This window comes from Lepisma saccharinum, chromosome 26, assembly GCF_977018435.1.
Source record: "Lepisma saccharinum chromosome 26, izLepSacc3.1, whole genome shotgun sequence".
In the NCBI taxonomy this organism is placed as follows: Eukaryota; Metazoa; Arthropoda; class Insecta; order Zygentoma; family Lepismatidae; genus Lepisma; species Lepisma saccharinum.
In genome coordinates this window covers 1,713,895-1,735,385 of record NC_139254.1, presented here as the reverse complement: position 1 = coordinate 1,735,385, position 21,491 = coordinate 1,713,895, and the positions used below count along the sequence as shown (strand labels likewise).

Genomic DNA, 21,491 nt, shown 5'->3' with positions numbered 1-21,491 from the left:
AGAACTTGCATTGATCATAAAGTTAGACAACACGGAATGAAATCTTGGCAACAGTGTATGCTAAAATCTGCACCACGGAGTATATTGCGACGAAACGCCACTTCAAAAATTTTAATGATAACCACTACTTTCTGAAGGAACAAAATGTTTTCATTTTTTCACATAGTATTTCAGATACTTGCGGGAAGAGCATGTGATCTTTGTTTCACCACGAAATCTTCCATACTAGTCATAAAAGAAAGAAAATGCACCGGTATTAACAAAACTATCACTTCAGCGCCATCTGTACGCTGCAGTTTGAACATGACGGAGACCTTATATTTTCTGTTATTTACTTAAATCCCTTCAATCGTAACAAAATTATAAGGTTCACATGTTCTGGTGAATAAAACAATCTTTTATATCGGAAAATTTCTTCCTTACCGAATCTATATTAGTTGTACGGTTATCCTTAGAAATTTGGGTCTATGCTTTAGCATGACTCTAGAACCCCCTTAACAGTGTAAAGTTATTAGCACCATTATATCTCCCACATCCAAGTAGGACACCCTGGACTGGATTTTGAAAAGTAGCGATTCGAGGCTCTGCCGTCTGAACTTATGGCCAGTACAGTCCTCCATGGGGTCTGTGTTGTGTCGTCCATATATGTTTGTGATTTTTCCTTCCTCTCATTCATCCAAACATTTTTGCAGGTGATGAAAGTTGAATAGCAGAAAAAATAACAATGAGTATTATTACCACGGCTATAAATGTCATTATACAATAATAAATATTATAAACTAATAAAAACAAATTTTATTCGAAATAATAATAATTATTATTATTATAATTATTATGTTAATGGGGAGACTCGATCCACCAAACGCGTGAATACCAGAACAACTATTTTCCATTATTTATTTTTCATTTTATGCAGTTAGTATCTGACATGCATTTTGATATTAACTTTTGCACGTCTCGTTCAAGAAAAGGCTTTAAATGTTAGGGATTTTTTCCAACTGTAATTATTATAATTTGGAAAACTGTGAAACCATATGTTATTTGGATGAAATGGTAGAATACAACCTTGTTCCTGTATTTTTCACTCAATGTTTTTGATCCAATGCATTTTTACTTTGATTATTCTGTTCGAATACTAACTGAATGGACTTTATTTCTGTTCTTAACAATGATAGTAGCAAACTTTCGGCTTTCTTGTATGTTCAAATGAATGATGTCAATTTCCAGGGGTGGCTGGCATCGACCTGTTCGACCTCCCTCCCGACGCCCATGCTTTCAGTTTGTCACCATTCATCCTTATCTTTGCAATTAGCCAAAAGTGGCAAAAAAAGGAAAGTGAAATTAAGCAGATCAAGCAATCAATCGAAATACAATTGATCATATCTAAGAGCCGGACCCTGGAGTAGAGTGGTTAGCACATCGCGCTGTGACGTCAAGGGTCCCGGGTTCGAATCCCGCTCGGACTTGGTTGTTTATGAATGACCATTCATCAATTTCATCATTTCATTATTCATCCCCATCTCCGCAAATTAGCCAAGAGGCACAAAACGCGAAGTAAAATAAACTAAATCAATCATGTCTAAGAGAAAACCATAGTCAAGAAATGTACATTAAATACCCTAAAAATATGCAGTGTATGTTATATGGTTGCAGGGCGACATGTGTCAAGTGGCACATATAAGTATAATTTTCCACAAAGGAGAAATCTATATGAACTTTGTCACGTTATTCACTGTGTACAGTAGGAAATGAGAAACGCATTTTTAACTCTAGGCAACACCCAAGACAGTTTTCTGAGTCAGAGACAAAACAAGACCTTCCAAACGTCCATGTTGTCCATATTTGATGATATTGATGTGCAACAAAAATATCAATGCAGCTACTTTATATGTGTAATGCTTATTTTTGGTCCAATAAATTATTCTATTTCCAGAGTCTTGATGAGATGACCGACAAAGCAATTCCCGCCAATATTCGCCTGAACAGGGATCTAGATATGGAGGAACCAATGCGTAAGTTGATTGCAATTGTGTAATATAGGGTTTAGTGTTTGTGTAAATTGTAGTGTTATATAAATGGGTGGATTCCTTTACATCGCGAGTATAAATGCCAAAATGAAGTTTTTTACCCACCTACACACACGTATAAAATGACTCGGTGACCAAGAGCTTTAAGTATTCTACGGTACTTTTGATTTTGCCATCGAAGTTCCGAGGTTCGAATTCCGGCCTCAGCAAGGGTGTGTCTTTTGTTCTTTAAGGGGTGAAACCCTGAAGTAAGCCCCCTCCACCCACATACATTCAAGGGTATGCGCTTGTTGTCCTGGTGCCTAAGAATATACCAGGACGTCAGTTCCTATGAATTTCAACGACTTTATTTAACTATTTGTTATATGTGAGATTAGAAATATAGGAGCAATTTAGAATACGGGACAACTCTCCAATTTCGTTCATATTTCGCATACTTAATAATTTAGGGTTCCTAATCACGAATCTGCAGTTAAAATTTGGCGGTCACTTGTCGAATTTTCATAAAAAGCGAAATTAAGTGGTCTGCGATCGGCACGATTGCTCATTATTTACCGGAAGATTTTGAGTTTCCAATATTCAAAAAACGAAATATACATTCCTGATATTACTACGACCCCATTTAACTGTTTGCCTAACCTTACCGTGAATGGTTTTTGGGGCTATGCGTGAATGGTTTGCACCGTAAAAAAATGTCAAGTTTCGTAGCACTTGAGCGACAAATTTTAACTACACATTCGTGATCAAGTGTCCTAAATTATTGAGTATGAGAAATATGAACGAATGCCCTGTATTATTAATATGTACCCAACTGAAAGTTACTAAAAGAACTTACGAAGGAAATAACTTTATTTCCTACCTTCAAAGTCGCCACCTTCCTCACACCACGCAGATTACTGAACAAGTGAACGCTACGTTGAACAAACATGGTTTCCATGCTTGTATACGGAGAACGAACGCGGTAATTGAAAAGCTTATTTTACAACTTCTACACGTCAAATAACAATTTCAACACGTCACCCCACATGTTAACCTTAGATACTTCATCGGGACTACGTATTTCTTGAGTATAATAAGTAGGAAAGAAATTACGGAGTTGCCCGGTATTGTATAATCTTACCGAAATATAATACATATAATCAAAAGGAAATATTGCATGTCGAGACGCAATGGAGTGTTCAATATATTACATGAGATGCATTTTCTGTTCTGGTGGCCAGAACGGAGACAAACTTTGTGAGTGACGGTTTGATATAATGTTTAATTGTTACAGTGACATTAGTGGCATTTGCAATAATTACTCCAAAATTTACATTACATTTATAAAGTTTACAATTACATTTATAACATGGGTGTTCTTTGCGAGTATCCCTTAATCAGTATCAGTGAATGTTGGAAATCCACATCGGCTACGATTGGGTTTTAATACTGCGGGGAAAGTGCCAAAACTGGGGGCAAGGACATTTTACTTTCCTTTAGTAGATAAGGTTTAGCATAGTGCGGGGGCAAAGATGGCAAAAAGTGTGGGCCAACTGCCCCCTAGACCCTCACCTAATCGACGCCACTGGAAATACAAATCGCCGAAACCGAATTGCGCACACTTTAGATCCAGGATTGCGCACAAATCTCACTGACCTGTTTTGCACACAAATTTTGATCGAACGTTGCCACTTTGATAGCTGTAAAGTCTGTTTAAGGATTAAATAAAAAAAATATAATTTGACCAGTAAGTAAAGGTAGCAAGTCAAGATAGGTTAGGTTAGGCAAAACACAGCAAAAACACATGTAAGTCCACACACACAAAGAAACACAACAGAAGTGAGAACGGCTTGAGAACATTTTACATCTGACAACATCGCCTCATTTTTTGTGCGCAATCCTGTACATTGACAGCTTGTCAACGGCTTATCAGATACCACTGAGAAAACCGGAAAAGTGTGCGCAATTCGGCTGTAGCCATACAAATTAATCTAGAGGCAGAAATCGAAGAATATGACGGCCATCTGCCAATTGTGACGCCACATTTGCATTTGTGTAGAGATCACTTTAAAGTTAGTTTTCTGAACGATCAATAACCCAATTTCCATCAAGATTTTATATAAATATTTTGTCGACCTTAATTTTATAATCTAATAGTGAAATATAACTTAAGGAAGGTACTACAGAATTGTTAACACTGAAAATCTATTTCAGAGGATAAACTTTATGATTTCAAGGCGTTTTGATCTGAAAGTTGTAATTGTATTTTTGTTACTTGGCGTCGCTTTTCTGACACTTGTGGCTAATGCGACGATCCTAATAAGAGACAATTAGATGAGATTTGTGAAAGGACACACTCAACAAACTCCAATTTTGAGGTCGGAATTCGAACCCGGGAACTTCAGTAGTGAGATCGAGGCTAACATTAACTGAATGTAATATTACACACAGTAATGTTTGAAAAGGCAGTGTGAATTTCTATAATCGTTATATGATTAGTTGAAAACACAGTGGAGAATCGAGATTTCAATTAAACTTGACTGACGTCACTGAAGTTGTGACACACTTGAAAGATACTCTCCCTGAAAGTAGGATCCACGTCGCTACTTGGTAAATAGCAAATTCCATATCGCATGTTGCATTTACTCCCAGTGGAACACATTAAAATGTTTGCATGAAATTTTGACAGGCAATGTTAAGCTTCATAACATGTCACTGGAGTGAAATCAAACTCGTGTCCTTGACATAGTATTTAAAGTTTCAACATATGTCCATTGCAGCATAAATAGTTTATCTAGGACTGAAGCAATCCGTGTTTCTTAGTCGATCAGACACTTAAAAAGGATCACTGTCACTGATATCGCAGTGACCTTTATACATTTGTTACGTCACAAGTTTCTTATACGTATATTAAAGATACACTCCCCCGAAGCAACTTGAACTCGTACAACTTAAGTAGAAAGCATGATATAAGTAGTAGTTGCAAATTCTTTCAATTTCTACAAATCCTTCATCAAATCTGTACTCTCCGGGTATCCAAATTATCCGCTGCATTTGAAACGGATATTGGATAATTTGAATTCCGTGACTTTTTCTTGCCGTCCCTGCTTTCTTTAACGAGGGTTGTTAAAGGTCGGGAACAAATAAATTCTAATGGGCTCCATTGTGTTCCGCTGCAGGATCGGAACCTTTTTTCTCGCACAATTTAAATTCGGTCCAAGTTGCGTATTGTTACATTGAAGAAAGGTTCCTGGACCGAATTTAAATTCATTCAGAAAAAAAGTTCCTGGACCGAATTTAAATTCATTCAGAAAAAAGGTTCCTGGACCGAATTTAAATTCATTCAGAAAAAAGGTTCCTGGACCGAATTTAAATTCATTCAGAAAAAAGGTTCCTGGACCGAATTTAAATTCATTCAGAAAAAAGGTTCCTGGACCGAATTTAAATTCATTCAGAAAAAAGGTTCCTGGACCGAATTTAAATTCATTCAGAAAAAAGGTTCCTGGACCGAATTTAAATTCATTCAGAAAAAAGGTTCCTGGACCGAATTTAAATTCATTCAGAAAAAAGGTTACTAGACCGAATTTAAAATCATTCAGAAAAAAGATTCCTGGACCGAATTTAAATTCATTCAGAAAAAAGGTTCCTGGACCGAATTTAAATTCATTCAGAAAAAAGGTTCCTGGACCGAATTTAAATTCATTCAGAAAAAAGGTTCATGGACCGAATTTAAATTCATTCAGAAAAAGGTTCATGGACCGAATTTAAATTCATTCAGAAAAAAGGTTCCTGGACCGAATTTAAATTCATTCAGAAAAAAGATTCCTGGACCGAATTTAAATTCATTCAGAAAAAAGGTTCCTGGACCGAAGTTAAATTCATTCAGAAAAAAAGGTTCCTGGACCGAATTTAAATTCATTCAGAAAAAAAGGTTCCTGGACCGAATTTAAATTCATTCAGAAAAAAGGTTCCTGGACCGAATTTAAATTCATTCAGAAAAAAGGTTCCTGGACCGAATTTAAATTCATTCAGAAAAAAGGTTCCTGGACCGAATTTAAATTCATTCAGAAAAAAGGTTCCTGGACCGAATTTAAATTCATTCAGAAAAAAGGTTACTAGACCGAATTTAAAATCATTCAGAAAAAAGATTCCTGGACCGAATTTAAATTCATTCAGAAAAAAGGTTCCTGGACCGAATTTAAATTCATTCAGAAAAAAGGTTCCTGGACCGAATTTAAATTCATTCAGAAAAAAGGTTCATGGACCGAATTTAAATTCATTCAGAAAAAGGTTCATGGACCGAATTTAAATTCATTCAGAAAAAAGGTTCCTGGACCGAATTTAAATTCATTCAGAAAAAAGATTCCTGGACCGAATTTAAATTCATTCAGAAAAAAGATTCCTGGACCGAATTTAAATTCATTCAGAAAAAAGGTTCCTGGACAGAATTTAAATTCATTCAGAAAAAAGGTTCATGGACCGAATTTAAATTCATTCAGAAAAAAGGTTCCTGGACCGAATTTAAATTCATTCAGAAAAAAGATTCCTGGACCGAATTTAAATTCATTCAGAAAAAAGGTTCCTGGACCGAATTTAAATTCATTCAGAAAAAAGGTTCCTGGACCGAATTTAAATTCATTAAAAAAAAAAGATTCCTGGACCGAATTTAAATTCATTCAGAAAAAAGGTTCCTGGACCGAATTGACTTTTCAGACAAAGGTTCTTTACTGTCCAGAACCCATTTACGCTTGCTGATTTTCTCTCCTGGACCGGAATTGAATTTATTTATAATTCCTGGACCTTTAACAACCCTGCTTTTAACACCAAGATGACTTGAATTTTGGAGGCGAAGGATTCCGCGTACTGGGATTGTGGATCAACCACTGTTGTACTGAAACCTAATTAAACTATTATATCAAATTGAGATGTTTCTATATTTCCTTGTGTTTCCCGCAGCCGAGCACGAACTGATAAGAAGAATCAGAGAGATCGCCCGGAAGAACCAAGTGTGGAGGAGCTACATAGGGATGGGGTACCACAACTGCTGCGTCCCCCACACCATCATGAGAAACATCTTTGAGAACCCCGGATGGTGAGTGTAAATCAATTACATCTCTACTGTGCAATCGAATTCCATAAATACACTCTTCGACTTTATAAAGTCATCATATTTATGTACAGATAAGCTCATTTGACTGGGGCTACAGTTTAAAGTGGGATCCGAAGCAGACTCCACTTGGTATTGAAGCCGGGACCCCTTGATTACAAGCTGACGACTTTTCGCGATTAGCCATATGTGGCAAAAAGCGACGCTAAGTATCAAAATCAAATCAAAAGAAAGCAACGAGTCGCACGTAGTTCAGGCTTTTGCCGCAGATGTCTCTGTCCAGCGCTCTCCAGTAACATCATCTTACGGGATCTTTCGGAACTACTGCCGCGCTGTTAACTTGATGAATGTTTCGAAAGTAGCCAACTTTAAACTTGAAACGCCTATAACATGAAAACTGTAAGCTATATTCACAACAGGTTTCTTGCATTCTGAAGCATCGTCAGTTGACATGTTTTAAATCCTTTGCTTGTCAGTTTATTCCATAAAAGAAATTATGGAAAGCAGAGGGCAGAAAAGACGATAAGTAATTGTAGCAAAGGGGCCTCCCCGATGGCGCAGTGGTAGCGTCGTTGCCTTGCATTCAACGGGTCCCGTGTTCGATACCCGGTGGAGGCACATAGTGGTTCGGATCCCACTTTAAACCGCAGGTCCAGTCCCGATTAGCCTCACTGTGCATAAAGTGGACTTAAAAACACCACTCATCTCAACTCAAATTGTAGCAAGGCCATAACTTGGTGTTTTATCGTGGAAACCGCACTATTGAAGGCTATGGTCATGGATGCTCTGGCGTCTTGAATCTCGACTATAATAAATATCTGTATTCTAGGCACGCAGCCAGGGGGAGGGCTGGGGGCCTCAAACCGGCTCCCGAATCTACAAATGTCTAATTTAAATCGTGTATAGTGGTTATTAATTTTATCTCCTTAGCAGGATTCAACATATTGAGAAATCAGAGGCGTGGCGTACATGTAACCGGTGTTACCGCAGGTAACAGAAAAATGTAAAGAAATTAAAAAGTTTTTCTCAATAAAATAACAACATTGTTAAATAAGGTAACCGACAGCGTTGCAGTTGAGTGTATATTGCAGAAGACATTTTTTCTGCAGCCGACAAAAGCGAAGTAACAGGCCGTTTCGCTACCCTCAAGAGGCAACAGGAGGAAAGGGTGCCAATACAAAGGAAGAGCGGGGAAATACTTAGAGGCAAGTGTGCTACAGGGTTATTCATATGCCTGTTTAGGGGCCCAGTTGCCGGTCCAACCTACTGGATCAGCAAGTGTTGTCACATTGGATTTCCAGAAAAGAGCTAAATCTTGCCTAAAACTGGGATACTATTTCTCTCAAGCAAGTAGACCTAGACTGCAAAGCCAAAGCTGGATTTAACTACAACTGAGACCGTTTAGTAATAGACGAAAAGATAAGTATTATACTTGATGCGATTCGTGATTTGAACAAACCTTGCTCCAAAAAACTAAGTTGGCAACACTAGTACGTACATCTGGACTTCCTCCCACCGCTGGAGGAGGGGAATTCTGTCGTCTGCTCACCGCAGAAACGTCAAACTGACCCGAATGTGTGGTTCTTCTTCCCCTTTCCACCTCTTTGCAAAGAAACAGAGATGGTTGACAAGGCTCGACTACTATTCACTGGATTTTCGCGGTAACTCTCTCATGAGTGGCAGTTCTTTCTAGGAGTGATTGTAGCTAAATAAATCATTGAGCGGATTGCGCAAAAAAAAAAAAAACAGACCAAAGGCAGGTTTTTTTGGGGGGGGGTAGGGTGGAGATGATAACGTCTGATGGCAGGTAACACTTTTGAAAAAGTCACGCCACGCCACTGTGAGAAATGCTCCTTTAGATAGCGGTTGCTGGTTAGGGATGATCACCCCCCCCCCCCCCCCGAAATAAAATTCTGGCTACGAGTCTGTTGTATTCAGTAATCATTTACAGTCTCAGCATTTATCATTGGCAATGGCATTGTGATTTTTTAGAGTGGTTTTCAATTTAAGAGGTTTTTGATGTAAACAAGTTTAGGGATAGCGAGACACTTGACTAACTTTTTGGCATTCCTAAACCCGAAGGATTTGCTTGTTGCAGGACGACGCAGTATACCCCATACCAACCGGAAGTGGCTCAGGGGCGCCTGGAGGGTCTCCTGAACTACCAAACCATGATCACCGATCTCACAGGGTTGGAAGTGGCCAACGCCTCTCTATTGGATGAAGGAACGGCCGCTGCGGAAGCCATGAGTCTGTGCCACAGGTAAGGAGCTTCATAACAGTCACGTTCGTTGTTCGAGATGAATTAATATAAGTCACAGATTGTGCCCGAAAGTTGCAGTCTACACTTCAGCGTACTTCGAGTGAGGGTTGTTGAAGGTCCAGGAATTTTAAATAATTTCAATTCCGGTCCAGGAGAGACAATCAGCAAAGCCGAAATGGGTTCTGGACCGTAAAGAAACTTTCTATGCGTAAAGTATTTGAATTCGGTCCAGGTACCTATTTACCGGATCAATTTAAATACGGTCCATCGAACTTTTTTCAGTAAACTATAACTGACATGCAAGAACCAAAAAAAAAAGGCATGTTCTATTAGTGGACATTTTGTGCAAGAGCATGCAGCACCTAGTCTACACTGCCTCAGACTGGAATCCTGCATTTGCATCCGATTCTCGTGAAGTCACTTCTTAGACCCTCTTGTGCACACAAGCACTAATGCATTCAGATTGGTTGTAATCATTTACATGCCCTGTTGTAAGCAATATAAACGTTCATTATAATAATTTCCAGACAGAACAAGCGCCGAAGGATCTTCCTCTCCTCGCTGGTGCACCCACAGACGCTGAGCGTGGTCCAGACCAGAGCAGACTCCCTGGGGCTGGATGTCGAAGTGGGCGACGTGCTGTCGGCGGATTTCTCCAACAGGGACTTCTCTGGGATCCTGTTTCAGTATCCCGACACAGAGGGCTCTGTCGTCGACTTCTCTGATGTCGTCAAGCGAGCTCATATGAACGGGGTAAGTGATGAAGTTTTAACCCTAGCTATCCCGTGCAGTACGAGAAACTTACTTACCTGGGGGGGGGGGGGGTCACAGGCCCACACTTTTTTATTACTAAAATTCAAGAAACCATTTTTTAATTGAATTATATATCTATATATTTATTAATTATAATAATTACATAAATTACCATCATTTGCAAAAAGTAATAACTAATTATTGAACGAGTGTCGCTAAAACTCACAAAAATCACAATAATTTTTGATTTGTTTGTTAAGTCCACTATATGCACAGTAAGGCTAACCGGGTCTGGGTCTACAGTTTAAAGTTGTATCCGAACCACTATGTGCCTCCACCGGGAATCGAACCGGGACTCCTTGATTGTAAGGCGACGGCGATACCACTTCGCCATCGGGGTAATTTCTCATTAGTGCTTCTTTTGTGTATAGAGGTGCAATTGTTTATTAATTATAATAATCATCATCATTACCAGCCAATTGTACACTGCCACTGGCAGGAGTGTCTCGAACAACACGCATTCAAAGATGGCGCCTGATAGGCCCATATATGTGCATTTTGCCTCCTATTTACAACACATGTACGTTTTTATGAACAAAAGTAATGCAGAAATATTGGGAAGACCTGAACAATGTCAATAATTTTCAATTTTTGTAGATAATTTTAGTTGAAAAAATAGAGGGGTGGGCCTGACAGCCCCCCTCGCGTAAGCTAGGATTAATATTCCTTCTTTCCATAAATTTGATTTGATTTGATTTAGTTTATTTTACTTCGCGTTTTGTGCCTCTTGGCTAATTTGCGAAGATGGGGATGAGTGATGAAATGATGAAATTGATGAATGGACATTCACAAACAACCAAGCCCGACCGGGATTCGAACCTGGGACCCTTGGCGTCGCAGCGCGATGTGCTAACCACTCGGCCACAGGATCGGGCTTCTTTCCATAAAGTATTCGTTATACTGGTACTCTATCGACACAGTAGCACCGAGGATTGAAACAACTAATTGCAGCTGATTGAAATCGCCAATCTGGCTAAGCAGAGTAAGAAATAGCGAAAAATAGTGAGAACAATCCCTGGTGTATGCAGGGGGAGCTGATGGAGCCACACGCCCATCTTGAAATTTGGAGACAATTAAAATTTTCAAATGAAAACAATAAAGAATTTGGGAGGAGGGGATGTAGCTTCCATTAACCCCCCTCCCTAATTTAATAAGCATTTGAGAACAGAGGACAGAATCAACCCGAGAGAGATTAGTTTTTGAACCCATGATCCAGATAGGAGAGCAGTATTTAAGTATAGGAGAGATAATGTATTTGAGATATATCCTAATGGATGATCGGTTTTGGATTGCAGAGAATCTGTACATACAGAGACCAAGAAGAGGCATTGTTCTTTTAGTAGAGTTAGTAATGTGCTCATTAAAGTTTAGTTTTTTTTAGTCCAAGATATTTTCATCCGTTTGAAGTTCATGCATGAAACACTGTGATCATAAACGTCCAGAAGGGGAGAAAGGGAGGGCCACGCCCCTCCTGGAAAATGAATGTTCACCTAAAATGTATATATTACACACAATTTCATTTCAGTGACAGTAATTTGTTAATTATTATAAGGGGGTTGAAGGAACATGATAATTTCAGACTGAAGCAGTGTTTTTGAGGGGGGCATCACTATTATGGGTGAAAATATACCTTATTTGTCCCCCCTGGACGATAATTACTTTACTTGCCCTCCCTGGAAAAAAAATCTTGCGGACATCCATGACTGTGACAAAAATAATTTAGAATTGGTAATTGTTACTTAAAGTAAGGACACTGTAACTAAGTTACAGTTAAAAAAAGAGTATCCGTTACTGAATTACTTCCAAAGAGCAACTTCCAGTAAAATCACTAAAAGTACTGATTTTAGCGAACTAATGCCTCCAGTGAAGGATTATAATCAGTAGGACTCGGAAGTTGAAGACCTATAAATTGCCAAAAAAAAAAGACCTAAAAATATCAAAAAAGGACCTAAAAACGGAAAAAAGGACGTATAAATGTGATCCAAATTAATTAATAACTTCAATTTTAATTACATATTTAATGAATAAAAAATACAAAATTCTGGTGGTATGGAACACACGGTGCGAAAAAACTATATGAATGAAATGAATCTTCTTTCAGACGTCATATATTTTTTAGATTAACATAATTTGAAAAATCATATTTGAAGAATCATATTTGGCCTAACCACGCTAGGGTTACAGAAATAGGAGTTCGGAAACCCCTCAGTTGGCATTGCAGTATATCACAATGGTCATCTCCAGCGCGACCTTCCTGACAAGTTACGGTTAAAGGGCCTTATACCGTACCTGCTTCAGTCGTCCAAAAATGTTTTTCTCGTTTCAGGGATGGTTCAAATATATTTATTTCTTTACTACAGAAAGGATGTTTAAGGGGTGATGAACTGATGATTATTGTAATTGAGAATGGGCAGTAAAAACGTAGTCGAAAGAAGGTGAAGTTGCAAAAAAAGCCGTTAAGACCTAAAAAAGGCTAAAAAAGGACTAATAAGCCAAAAAATGCCGAAAAAGGCAAAAAAGGACTAACAAAACCCACCTTTTTCTGGCCTACAATGACCCAAAATGAACATATATTATGCTGGTCCTCGTCTTCGGAAACTAGGGGGAAAAAAAGGATTTTTCCTCAACTTCGGAGCTAATCAGGGTCGTTTTTTTTGTTATTAGCTATAAATGCGAAATGTAACGGATAGATGCAGCAAGTAGTATATGCACGTAACGTGCCTGATTTACGGCTGTAATTTTGTCGCGGATTTTCGCGAAAATTGACCGTTTCTGCGAACATTTTCATTTTTACGATAAAAACTAAGAAAATGCATTTTTTAAAAAAATCCTTTTAGAATTATATTCGATTTGAAGATGTTGGCACAGTAACACGAAAGTCAATTTTTTTTAATGTGCAGGTGACTGGGTTTTCCTGATCCTACAGATTGTTTTGTACACTCCACTTTTTCTAAAATATAAATATAACTGAGTAAAGCTGATTTTCAGAAGGTGAAATTTATTATTTACTATTGTTAAGCTTATTTTCCCATAAATATTGCAAAATATTATGCCTTGTATAGTTGATTTTGTAACATTATGTGCATGGCATTAAAAATTACCACGAAATTTTTGAAAAATTAACACCAAAAAACCCGGCCCTGATTATAATGTATGCGATAAAACTAATGGAGGAATGTATCGGTCGATAATGGAATCCTTTCTTTGCAGACTCTGGTGTGCTGCGCCACCGACCTCCTGGCGCTGATCCTCCTCCGACCGCCGGGAGACTTCGGGGTGGACATCGCCGTCGGGACGTCGCAGAGATTTGGCGTTCCTCTGGGGTATGGAGGGCCCCACGCGGGGTTCTTCGCCTGCCGACAGTCGCTTGTTCGTCTCATGCCAGGGAGAATGATCGGTGTTACCAGGTACTACCACTAAATCTTACTTTTCCATCAATTGCTCGATAGAAATGAAACAATAAAATAGGGGCTGAAGCCTCCCCTCCCAAAATCCTACAAATATTTAAGGCCGAGTCAGCAGTAAGAATAAGCTTCAAATTTGCTCCTGCCACGTAATTCGACTGCTAAGAAGATGTTCCAAATCTTAAGAACAGATAAAGACGAGAAAAATGCAAGTTTATGACTAAGTAGGAATGAATGTACAGGTAATTTAGAACCTTTTTTAGAAAGCATTTAGCGGTATTATTTTAATGCTAACACAACCTAACCTAACTACGAGAACATTTAGGTTTATTCTTGGAAGAATGCTAAGGGACCTAATCTTAAAACATTTTTGTCTAAGTAATCGCTAAAACTTCGCAGTATGTGTTACAGACGTAATTGCATACATAGCATGATGAAATCACGATAAAGCAAAGACAGAGTCTGCTGCCACGCGTATGTCTCTTTTATAGGTTACAGCAGAATAGAACGTGGCAGCAGATACTACCAATATTTAATTTATATAGTGGAAATTAATATTACTTCCTTAACAGGATAAAACATCTTGTGTAATAAGTTGTAATACACTGAGAATTAATCTTCACAACTTTTACCCTCCCCACACTTTTTCGCCTTAAGATGGCGGTTGCTGATATGGGATGAGCCCCTGAAATCAAATTCTGGCTAGAGCCTGCTTATCACAAATACCACATGCCCTTGACAGGATGGGATACGGAGCGGCGATCCTCCGCCTCCACTCGCCACTCTCACTTTTGGTACCCTCTCACTCAGATCTTCTTTCTTGATCTTATCTGAGTGTGGTATCCGTATCCCGGAATAGGATATAAGGATTAACTTGTGGAGAGGTCAGAAGGTACGTAAGAGAGAAGAGGCAAGTGCTCTGAGTCTTGGTACCTAAGATTTAAACCAAGACGTTTTTGAAAAATTAATATTGTGAAATTGAGTAGCTCCAAACAATAAGCAAGATATGAAATATAAAGATACATATAACATAGAAATAAAATAATGAATATATAAGAATACAATATAAGAATGAGAATATAGAATAAGATATTCGAGGAACCCTTAGATCCCATAAATAAGAGAATAATAATGGCACTTGATGAGGAATCCTTAGATCAGAAGACAAGTAGATATTCATAAGAGTTATATTGAAGAGACATCCCTGAAGAATAGGGAGTTCTCAAGCCTCCTCTTCTGTCTTCAATCTTCTACTCGCAGTCCTCAGCTGGTAGACAGCATCTAGATACTGGAAATATATATATTGGTTTCAGTCATCCAATTCTGGTATGTCAGGTTCTCTTCTGAGGGATGTAATGTAGTGTTTTCTTCTATTCAGGGAAGCCGGTCCTTCTTCATACTATCTTATTTCATTTAAGCAATTATTTTGTGCACAGCTGCTTTCTCCCATTAATTGGGCAGCAAGTCTCATGCTCGATCTAGTCTTAGTTCCAGTCGGTTCCATGTTTTCATTAAATGATGATATTGGAACCACTTGTCGGGCTCGTGACTCTTGATGGTGTTTGAATTCCATTTCCTCAAGCGTAGATATCAGCTCAGCCAAAGCATTAATTGTAGGAAAGGTTCGTTGACAAGTAAGTTGTTGTCTTACAAGGTCTGGTTCTAGCTTAGCTCTAAGTTCCCTTATTTTGGGGTCTTGAAATTTATTGCAATAAAACACAGCGTGTTCTGGAGTATCAGTAGTCTTACATACTTGGCACTGGTCATCTAAACTGAGGCCAAAGCGTTTCAAATATGCCTTATAAGGGCCATGCCCTGTAATGAGGTGTATCAACCCTTTAGTTGGTTTAAAGAGTGAGTTCATTGTCCAGAATTTAACGTCAGGCATATATAGCTTCGTGTGTACTGATCCCGAGTATTGTCTCCACTCTTGTTGCCATTTGCTTTGTAGAACCTGGTCAATGTCCTGCATGGTATTCACATTAATTCCCAACAGCATGAATATCTTAGCTTGGTCTCCCTTCCGAAACCAATATCTAGAAGCGTGTCTTTGAACCTCAAAATCAAGAGGCAAGACACCAGCTAGCACTATAGTTGACATAGTTGACGTTGTGCGAAAGGCCCCAAGAATTCTCAACAAGACGTTGCGCTGTGATGATCTCAGACGGTCCCGGACAACTTTCTTCCTAGAAAGGAAAGCCCAAGTAGACGCTGCATAACATATAGTTGTAACAAATATCGCTTTATAATACAGCATTGCGATCTTGAATGGTATCTTAAATGCAGTATTACCCATGTTTAAGATATTGTGTAAAGCTGACTTGGCCTTAGCTGTAACACTGTTCACATGAGCTCTTAGGCTCATTTGAGCTTCCATGTGAATTCCAAGGTATTTGATGACTTGAACATTTTTAATTGAAGAGTTCTGAAACTTGAATATAGGCGCTCGAGCCAGTTTTCCCTTAAGGAGGATTTGATATGTCTTCTCCTTAGCTATGGTCAACTTAGATTCCTCAGACCAAATGGCCACTTGATTCAAGATCTTGTTAGCATTGAACTCCAAACCTTTGCGATTATTCGATCCGGTTATGATTAATAGATCATCTGCATAAGCAACACTATCTATGATCTCATCCATCCTGCTGAGAGCCAGCAGTAGTGGTTCCAAGGTTATATTCCAAAGGACTGGCCCCAGGACAGAGCCCTGAGGACAGCCTTTGTTGACACTCCTGCAGATCGTCTCATGTCCCCAAACGAACTGTATTCTCCTGTCTTTCAGGTAATCACAGATTAAGCTGTATAGAGGCTTAGGAATCTGCAACCTCCTTAGTTCTCGTAGTAAGTATGGCCACCATACATTATTGAACGCTCCGCTAATGTCAATTGTAATTCCAGTAACATACTTATAATGAGTTTGGTTTATAGATGTTATCACACGATTGACCGCATCCTCAGTAGAGCGTCCTTTAATAAACCCATACTGTTTGCTGGAATTCCTTATTAGTGTTAGTCTTTCGTTTAGTCTCTTTGTAATCAGCCTCTCAAAAACTTTGCCTAAGACATCCAAGAGGCAAATTGGCCTGTAGGATTTTACATTGGATGGATCTCTTTTGGTATCCTTTAAGAAAAGCACTAACGTTGCTAATTTCCAGTCTTCAGGAAAAATCCCTTCTGCTAGACATTGGTTATAGATTGTCTGTAAACCTCCGAGAAGTTGGTTTTTAGTAATTTTGATTAACTCGTTTAGAGTTCCATCAGGACCCGGGGCTTTGCCATTTTTCAATCTGTCGATCACCGCGGCGATTTCTTCCTGTGCAAACGGTATCACCAGTGTAGGATTTTCATAGGTTACATCAACTGTAGATCTTATGTTGTTCTGGATTGGTGTGTCCTCTTCAGAATCGTCCAATGGTAGTAGTCCATCCATTATGAAGCTTACTGCCTCCTGCCATGAGCTTGTGTATGTATTGTCACTCTTCTTAAATGGTACAGGGACGAATTTCTGTGAATTTTTTTGGGCAGCTATTTTGTATGGCATGCTCCAAGGATTTTTAAGGATCTCCCGTTGTACTAGACAGGCCCAGGATTTGATCTTGTACTGTTCAATAAGCTTACCGTATTTCCATTTGGAGTTTCGGTACTTCTCTAGATAGAATGTTCTGTCTCTATCCGTCTTGGATTTTTGATAGAGCTTTCTGAGTCTCCGCGTAATGTTCCGTCTTCTCATGATATACTCTGGCCAGGCTTGTTTAGGTTTCTGCTCCTTCATCTTAGGAATATGGCCTGGCGCAGTCCCCAATATGTGCGCAACTGTAGCTACATTTCCAGAGATCGTGTTATCCAAGGTTATCGGATTGTGCCTTAATTCATTTGCCACAAGAGTGCGTAGCATTTCTTGGTCACGCATATTCCATTTTCTTTTGGTTAATCTCTTGTTGACTGGTGTGTGTCGTCTTTTAAGTTTGATACAGTAGCTAATCAAGTTGTGGTCACTAACTGTCAGCTTCTCAGCAACCCACCAGTTATCTATCGATAACCGCCCATTCATGTTTGAAATTGTCAAGTCAATATTCGATGTTGCTCCTGCTCTATTAGAGTATGTTGGAATATCAGATCTTCTATTTAAAACATGTAAGTTTTTACTGGCCAGTAGGTCTTCCAGTTCCAAGCCACGGTTATCTGTGACCTTGCTAAACCAATGCTTTGATTTAGCATTTGAGTCCATTCCAATTAAGATGTTATTCATGGATAGGTCAGTAACAATTCTTTCCAGTTGATCCAAATAAGGTTGTATAGGATCTTTAAACTGGCAGTACATATTTACTAAAAGCCAGCTATCATCTCCTAAGCAGATTTTCGTTACTATACAGTGAGATGTTGAGTAATTGTGTAACCAGAATATTTGTAAGTCACTATTGGCGATTATAGTAAATGTCATTGGTTTATCAGATATTGAGTAGACTTGCATTCGACTCGGAATGCCAATTGGTTTTCCTTTCAGGTGGTAAGGCTCCTGGATGAGAGCAATGTCTATATTATGAGTAATAATATGATTTATCACTTCTTGGGTTGCTATCTTAGAACCCTGCGCATTGATTTGGATCACTTTAATTTCATCAAGAGTTTTGCTATGTACATCTAGAGAAGGGTTATCCATAATTAATTTTAGAAATGATTCTATCTCTTATCTCTCTCTAGGTTGGACATTCTTCTTTAGCGCAATTTCTTTCTCGTATTTTACAGGGTATACAAACCCATATGTTTGCTGACGGACAGTTTTCCTCTGCATGGGATTCTCCGCATTTTCCACACACTGTCTCTTTGTTGCAAAACTTACTAATGTGACCTAGATCTTTACATTTAAAGCATCTTGGCACCGAAATAAAATCCCTAACAATAGCCACTGAAAAGTTTAAGAACAGTCTACCTTTACTTAGGATTAGGTTTCTCATGTTTGGTGATGCTTCTAAAACTACATGAGATGAGGCCTGATTCCGCCTACCAGTCCGAAACCTAATCCTCAGGTTGTTGTACATTTCCTCATCAGTCATAATTTCGCTAAAGTTCATATGGTACAGCTCATCCATTAGTTCCTCATCCTTGTACGACTTGGATATATCGTACAGAATTACCATAGGATTTTTCTTCCTTGTGGGTTCCATCTGTAGTCCGCATTCAAGAAGTTTAGGGTTATCTTTCATACGCTTGAGTTCCTGGTCAGATTCCAGTTCAACTATTAAAAGTTCTTTGGTTGGACGCATGTTGGTGATGCGTATCTTATCTTCTGCAGGCTTGATGTTCGACGTAATTACCCTTAGAATGTCTTTCGGTGTTTTTTCTTTCGCTTTGATGAATAAAGTTGGTTTAACAACTTTTGAGGGTTTAGGTACTTTCGTATCTTTGAGGGTCGTTGCGAACATGTCATTATGTAAATCACCCTGTCATTGTCTTCTTTATATCTCAGAGACGCCAACGGCAGCGACGCCTACAGACTGGCCCTGCAGACTCGAGAGCAGCACATCCGAAGGGACAAAGCCACCAGCAACATCTGCACTGCGCAGGCGCTGTTAGCCAACATGGCCGCCATGTATGCGGTTTATCACGGGCCACAAGGACTGAAAACCATCGCAAAAAGAGTGCACAACGCCACGTCGCTGCTGGCCATGGGTAAATGAACCTCTCTTTCTTGTTCTGTTAACATATATTTTCCAAAATGTATTAACTTAATGTTTACATCTCAAAGTGCGTGATCAAGGTTGTTACATTAAAGGTGAGTCAATCGGATACAGTGTATGCAGTGCAGTGCATATAGTAAAGCGATACTGTGAGCAGATCTAGATTTATAGGTTATTTGTTTGTACAACTGCAGTTTTGTTGCTATGTTATGTAGATTTTCTGCAGCTTCTGGCTAATCGCGACGATGCGCATAAGTGATGATATGATGAAATTGATGAAGGGACACTCGCAAAGAACATCCATGCCCAGGATCCCTGCTACAGATTCGAGTACAATACTTTTTTACACATCGTGTATCACTGTGGTGAGCAGTGGATGCAAAGATGACAAATTTAAAGTAATGTAAGTAATATGAAATGCATTTCAGTTGACACCCACAATGCTACACTCTGCAGACTCAAATCAGAATGCCAATCTCCGCCATATTACCCTGGACCTATGCGCGAGCAAAGATGCGCGGCTTTAAACAAGAGCGCATCGTCTCCAGTCTGTTACCTTGAGGTCTGTGATAATGAATATTAGTTTGGTCATGTACTTAGAACATAGATGTCACTGGTCACAATAAATGATCCAAATTACGCCATAAAAACAACAGGAAGTGTCACTTGGTCGCAAGATTCTAAGACAGTTTTCATCGCTCCCACCTCCAGATAGCATGACCGTCGATCTCAAGAAACCTACAACCAACTGCGTATCGACAAATATTCGTGAAATCTTGCATGCAAGTTCTCTTTGAATGCAAAGAAAGTGCAGTTCAATTTAAAACCAGTCAACTAGTACAGCAAGAGGTGGGAAATTCATGAAATGCCGGACATATTAATTTTTATTCACCGTTTCTCCTCAGGTGTACAAGAAGCTGGCAGCGTTGTAGAGAACGGCCTGTTCTTCGACACAGTCAAGATCCGTCTTTCTGCAAGCCAAGAGGAAATTCAACAGAGAGCAGGGAAGAAGGAGATCAATCTACGATACTACGAGGCCGGGCAGGTGAGGCATTGGTAAAGCAATGGAGTCTAGAGTTGAATAGGTTAACACAGAAGTTCCCAAACGTTTTGTTTCAGATTTTTCTGCGTCGCCCTAGTCAGAATATAGTCCTATCTAACACTTGCAACGCTTAGTTACTGTGGTTAGGTTGCTTGCCGTAAGTTCAAAAATTAACACATTATTCAAATTCAGAAACATTTTATGTACAAAAAGTACTAAATAAGCACGTATTTGAATTATAACACCATTAAGCCTTGTTTCCATGATATGAAAAACTCAATATGCTGACCAAGGCAGAAATTTATTTTATTATAAAACATAAACTAAACGTAACGTTTCAACTTTCTAGCAAGGTCTTCTTCAGACTCTGCACCAAGTACAAATGTAACAAGGTACACTGGGAATCTAAGGAAACGCATAGTTTCGCCAGGAAGAGCAGCTCGCGAGAAACGTAGTGTTTCCAACTCTTGAATCTAGCCACAGATTCACGCGACCGGGTGGAGATCTTGCTTTCCTCTTGATTTGATTTCAAAGGACAACAAGTTTATTTGAGAATGTCTCTGGTAATAATAACAAGGGTTATTAACATTTATGCTTGAGTTTTTTATTATTCTTTTACCACTTCCGAACGAATATGTGAATAAGGAGGTATCACGGATTTCGTTATAGCTCGGATACTTGACACCTCCCATGAGAGAGTCCTGCAGACGAAAAAATAGCATTATGACTAATTCTGTTATCTATTTCAGAAAAAAAAAGCCCCTTCCGATAGCCTAAAGTCGCCTTGTAATCAAGCAGTCCTAGATACAATTCCCACTGGTGGCGCACCACTCTAGATCATAAGTTCCGTTTCCATTAATGTATCTGTGCATAAATTGAAATAAAAAAAATTCTTCAAAATTTACGTGTGCTCGGAACAACCCTTGAAAGGCAAAAGTAAAATGACGTGGAAGTTGTGATTGGTTTTTACATCACTCGCGCTAATGCGGACCCCCGAACTCCATTGTTGCAGTTATTCTTTTCGAGATCTTTTTCTCGTTGGTCCTGCCACCATAGGTAGAAGATTCTGACCCCCATAACCACCTAGACAATATTTTTTTGTTTTGTAATAACGCTTTCGGCATTTTTTCTTCAGAGTTATTTTTTTTCCCTTTTAAATGCTTGGCGACATCTGTTTTGAA

General features: G+C 39.0%; 1 protein-coding gene across 1 annotated transcript in view; it reads left to right on the top strand.

Moving 5' to 3' along the window:
• The window catches only part of LOC145979463 (glycine dehydrogenase (decarboxylating), mitochondrial), a 70,293-nt gene that overhangs the window by 1,272 nt on the left and 47,530 nt on the right, over nucleotides 1-21,491 (top strand). Inside the window, 7 exon segments of the mRNA XM_083112369.1 lie at nucleotides 1,934-2,012; nucleotides 6,963-7,098; nucleotides 9,212-9,376; nucleotides 9,904-10,129; nucleotides 13,400-13,596; nucleotides 19,058-19,260; nucleotides 20,174-20,313. Coding sequence (XP_082968495.1) covers nucleotides 1,934-2,012; nucleotides 6,963-7,098; nucleotides 9,212-9,376; nucleotides 9,904-10,129; nucleotides 13,400-13,596; nucleotides 19,058-19,260; nucleotides 20,174-20,313 — 1,146 coding nt within the window.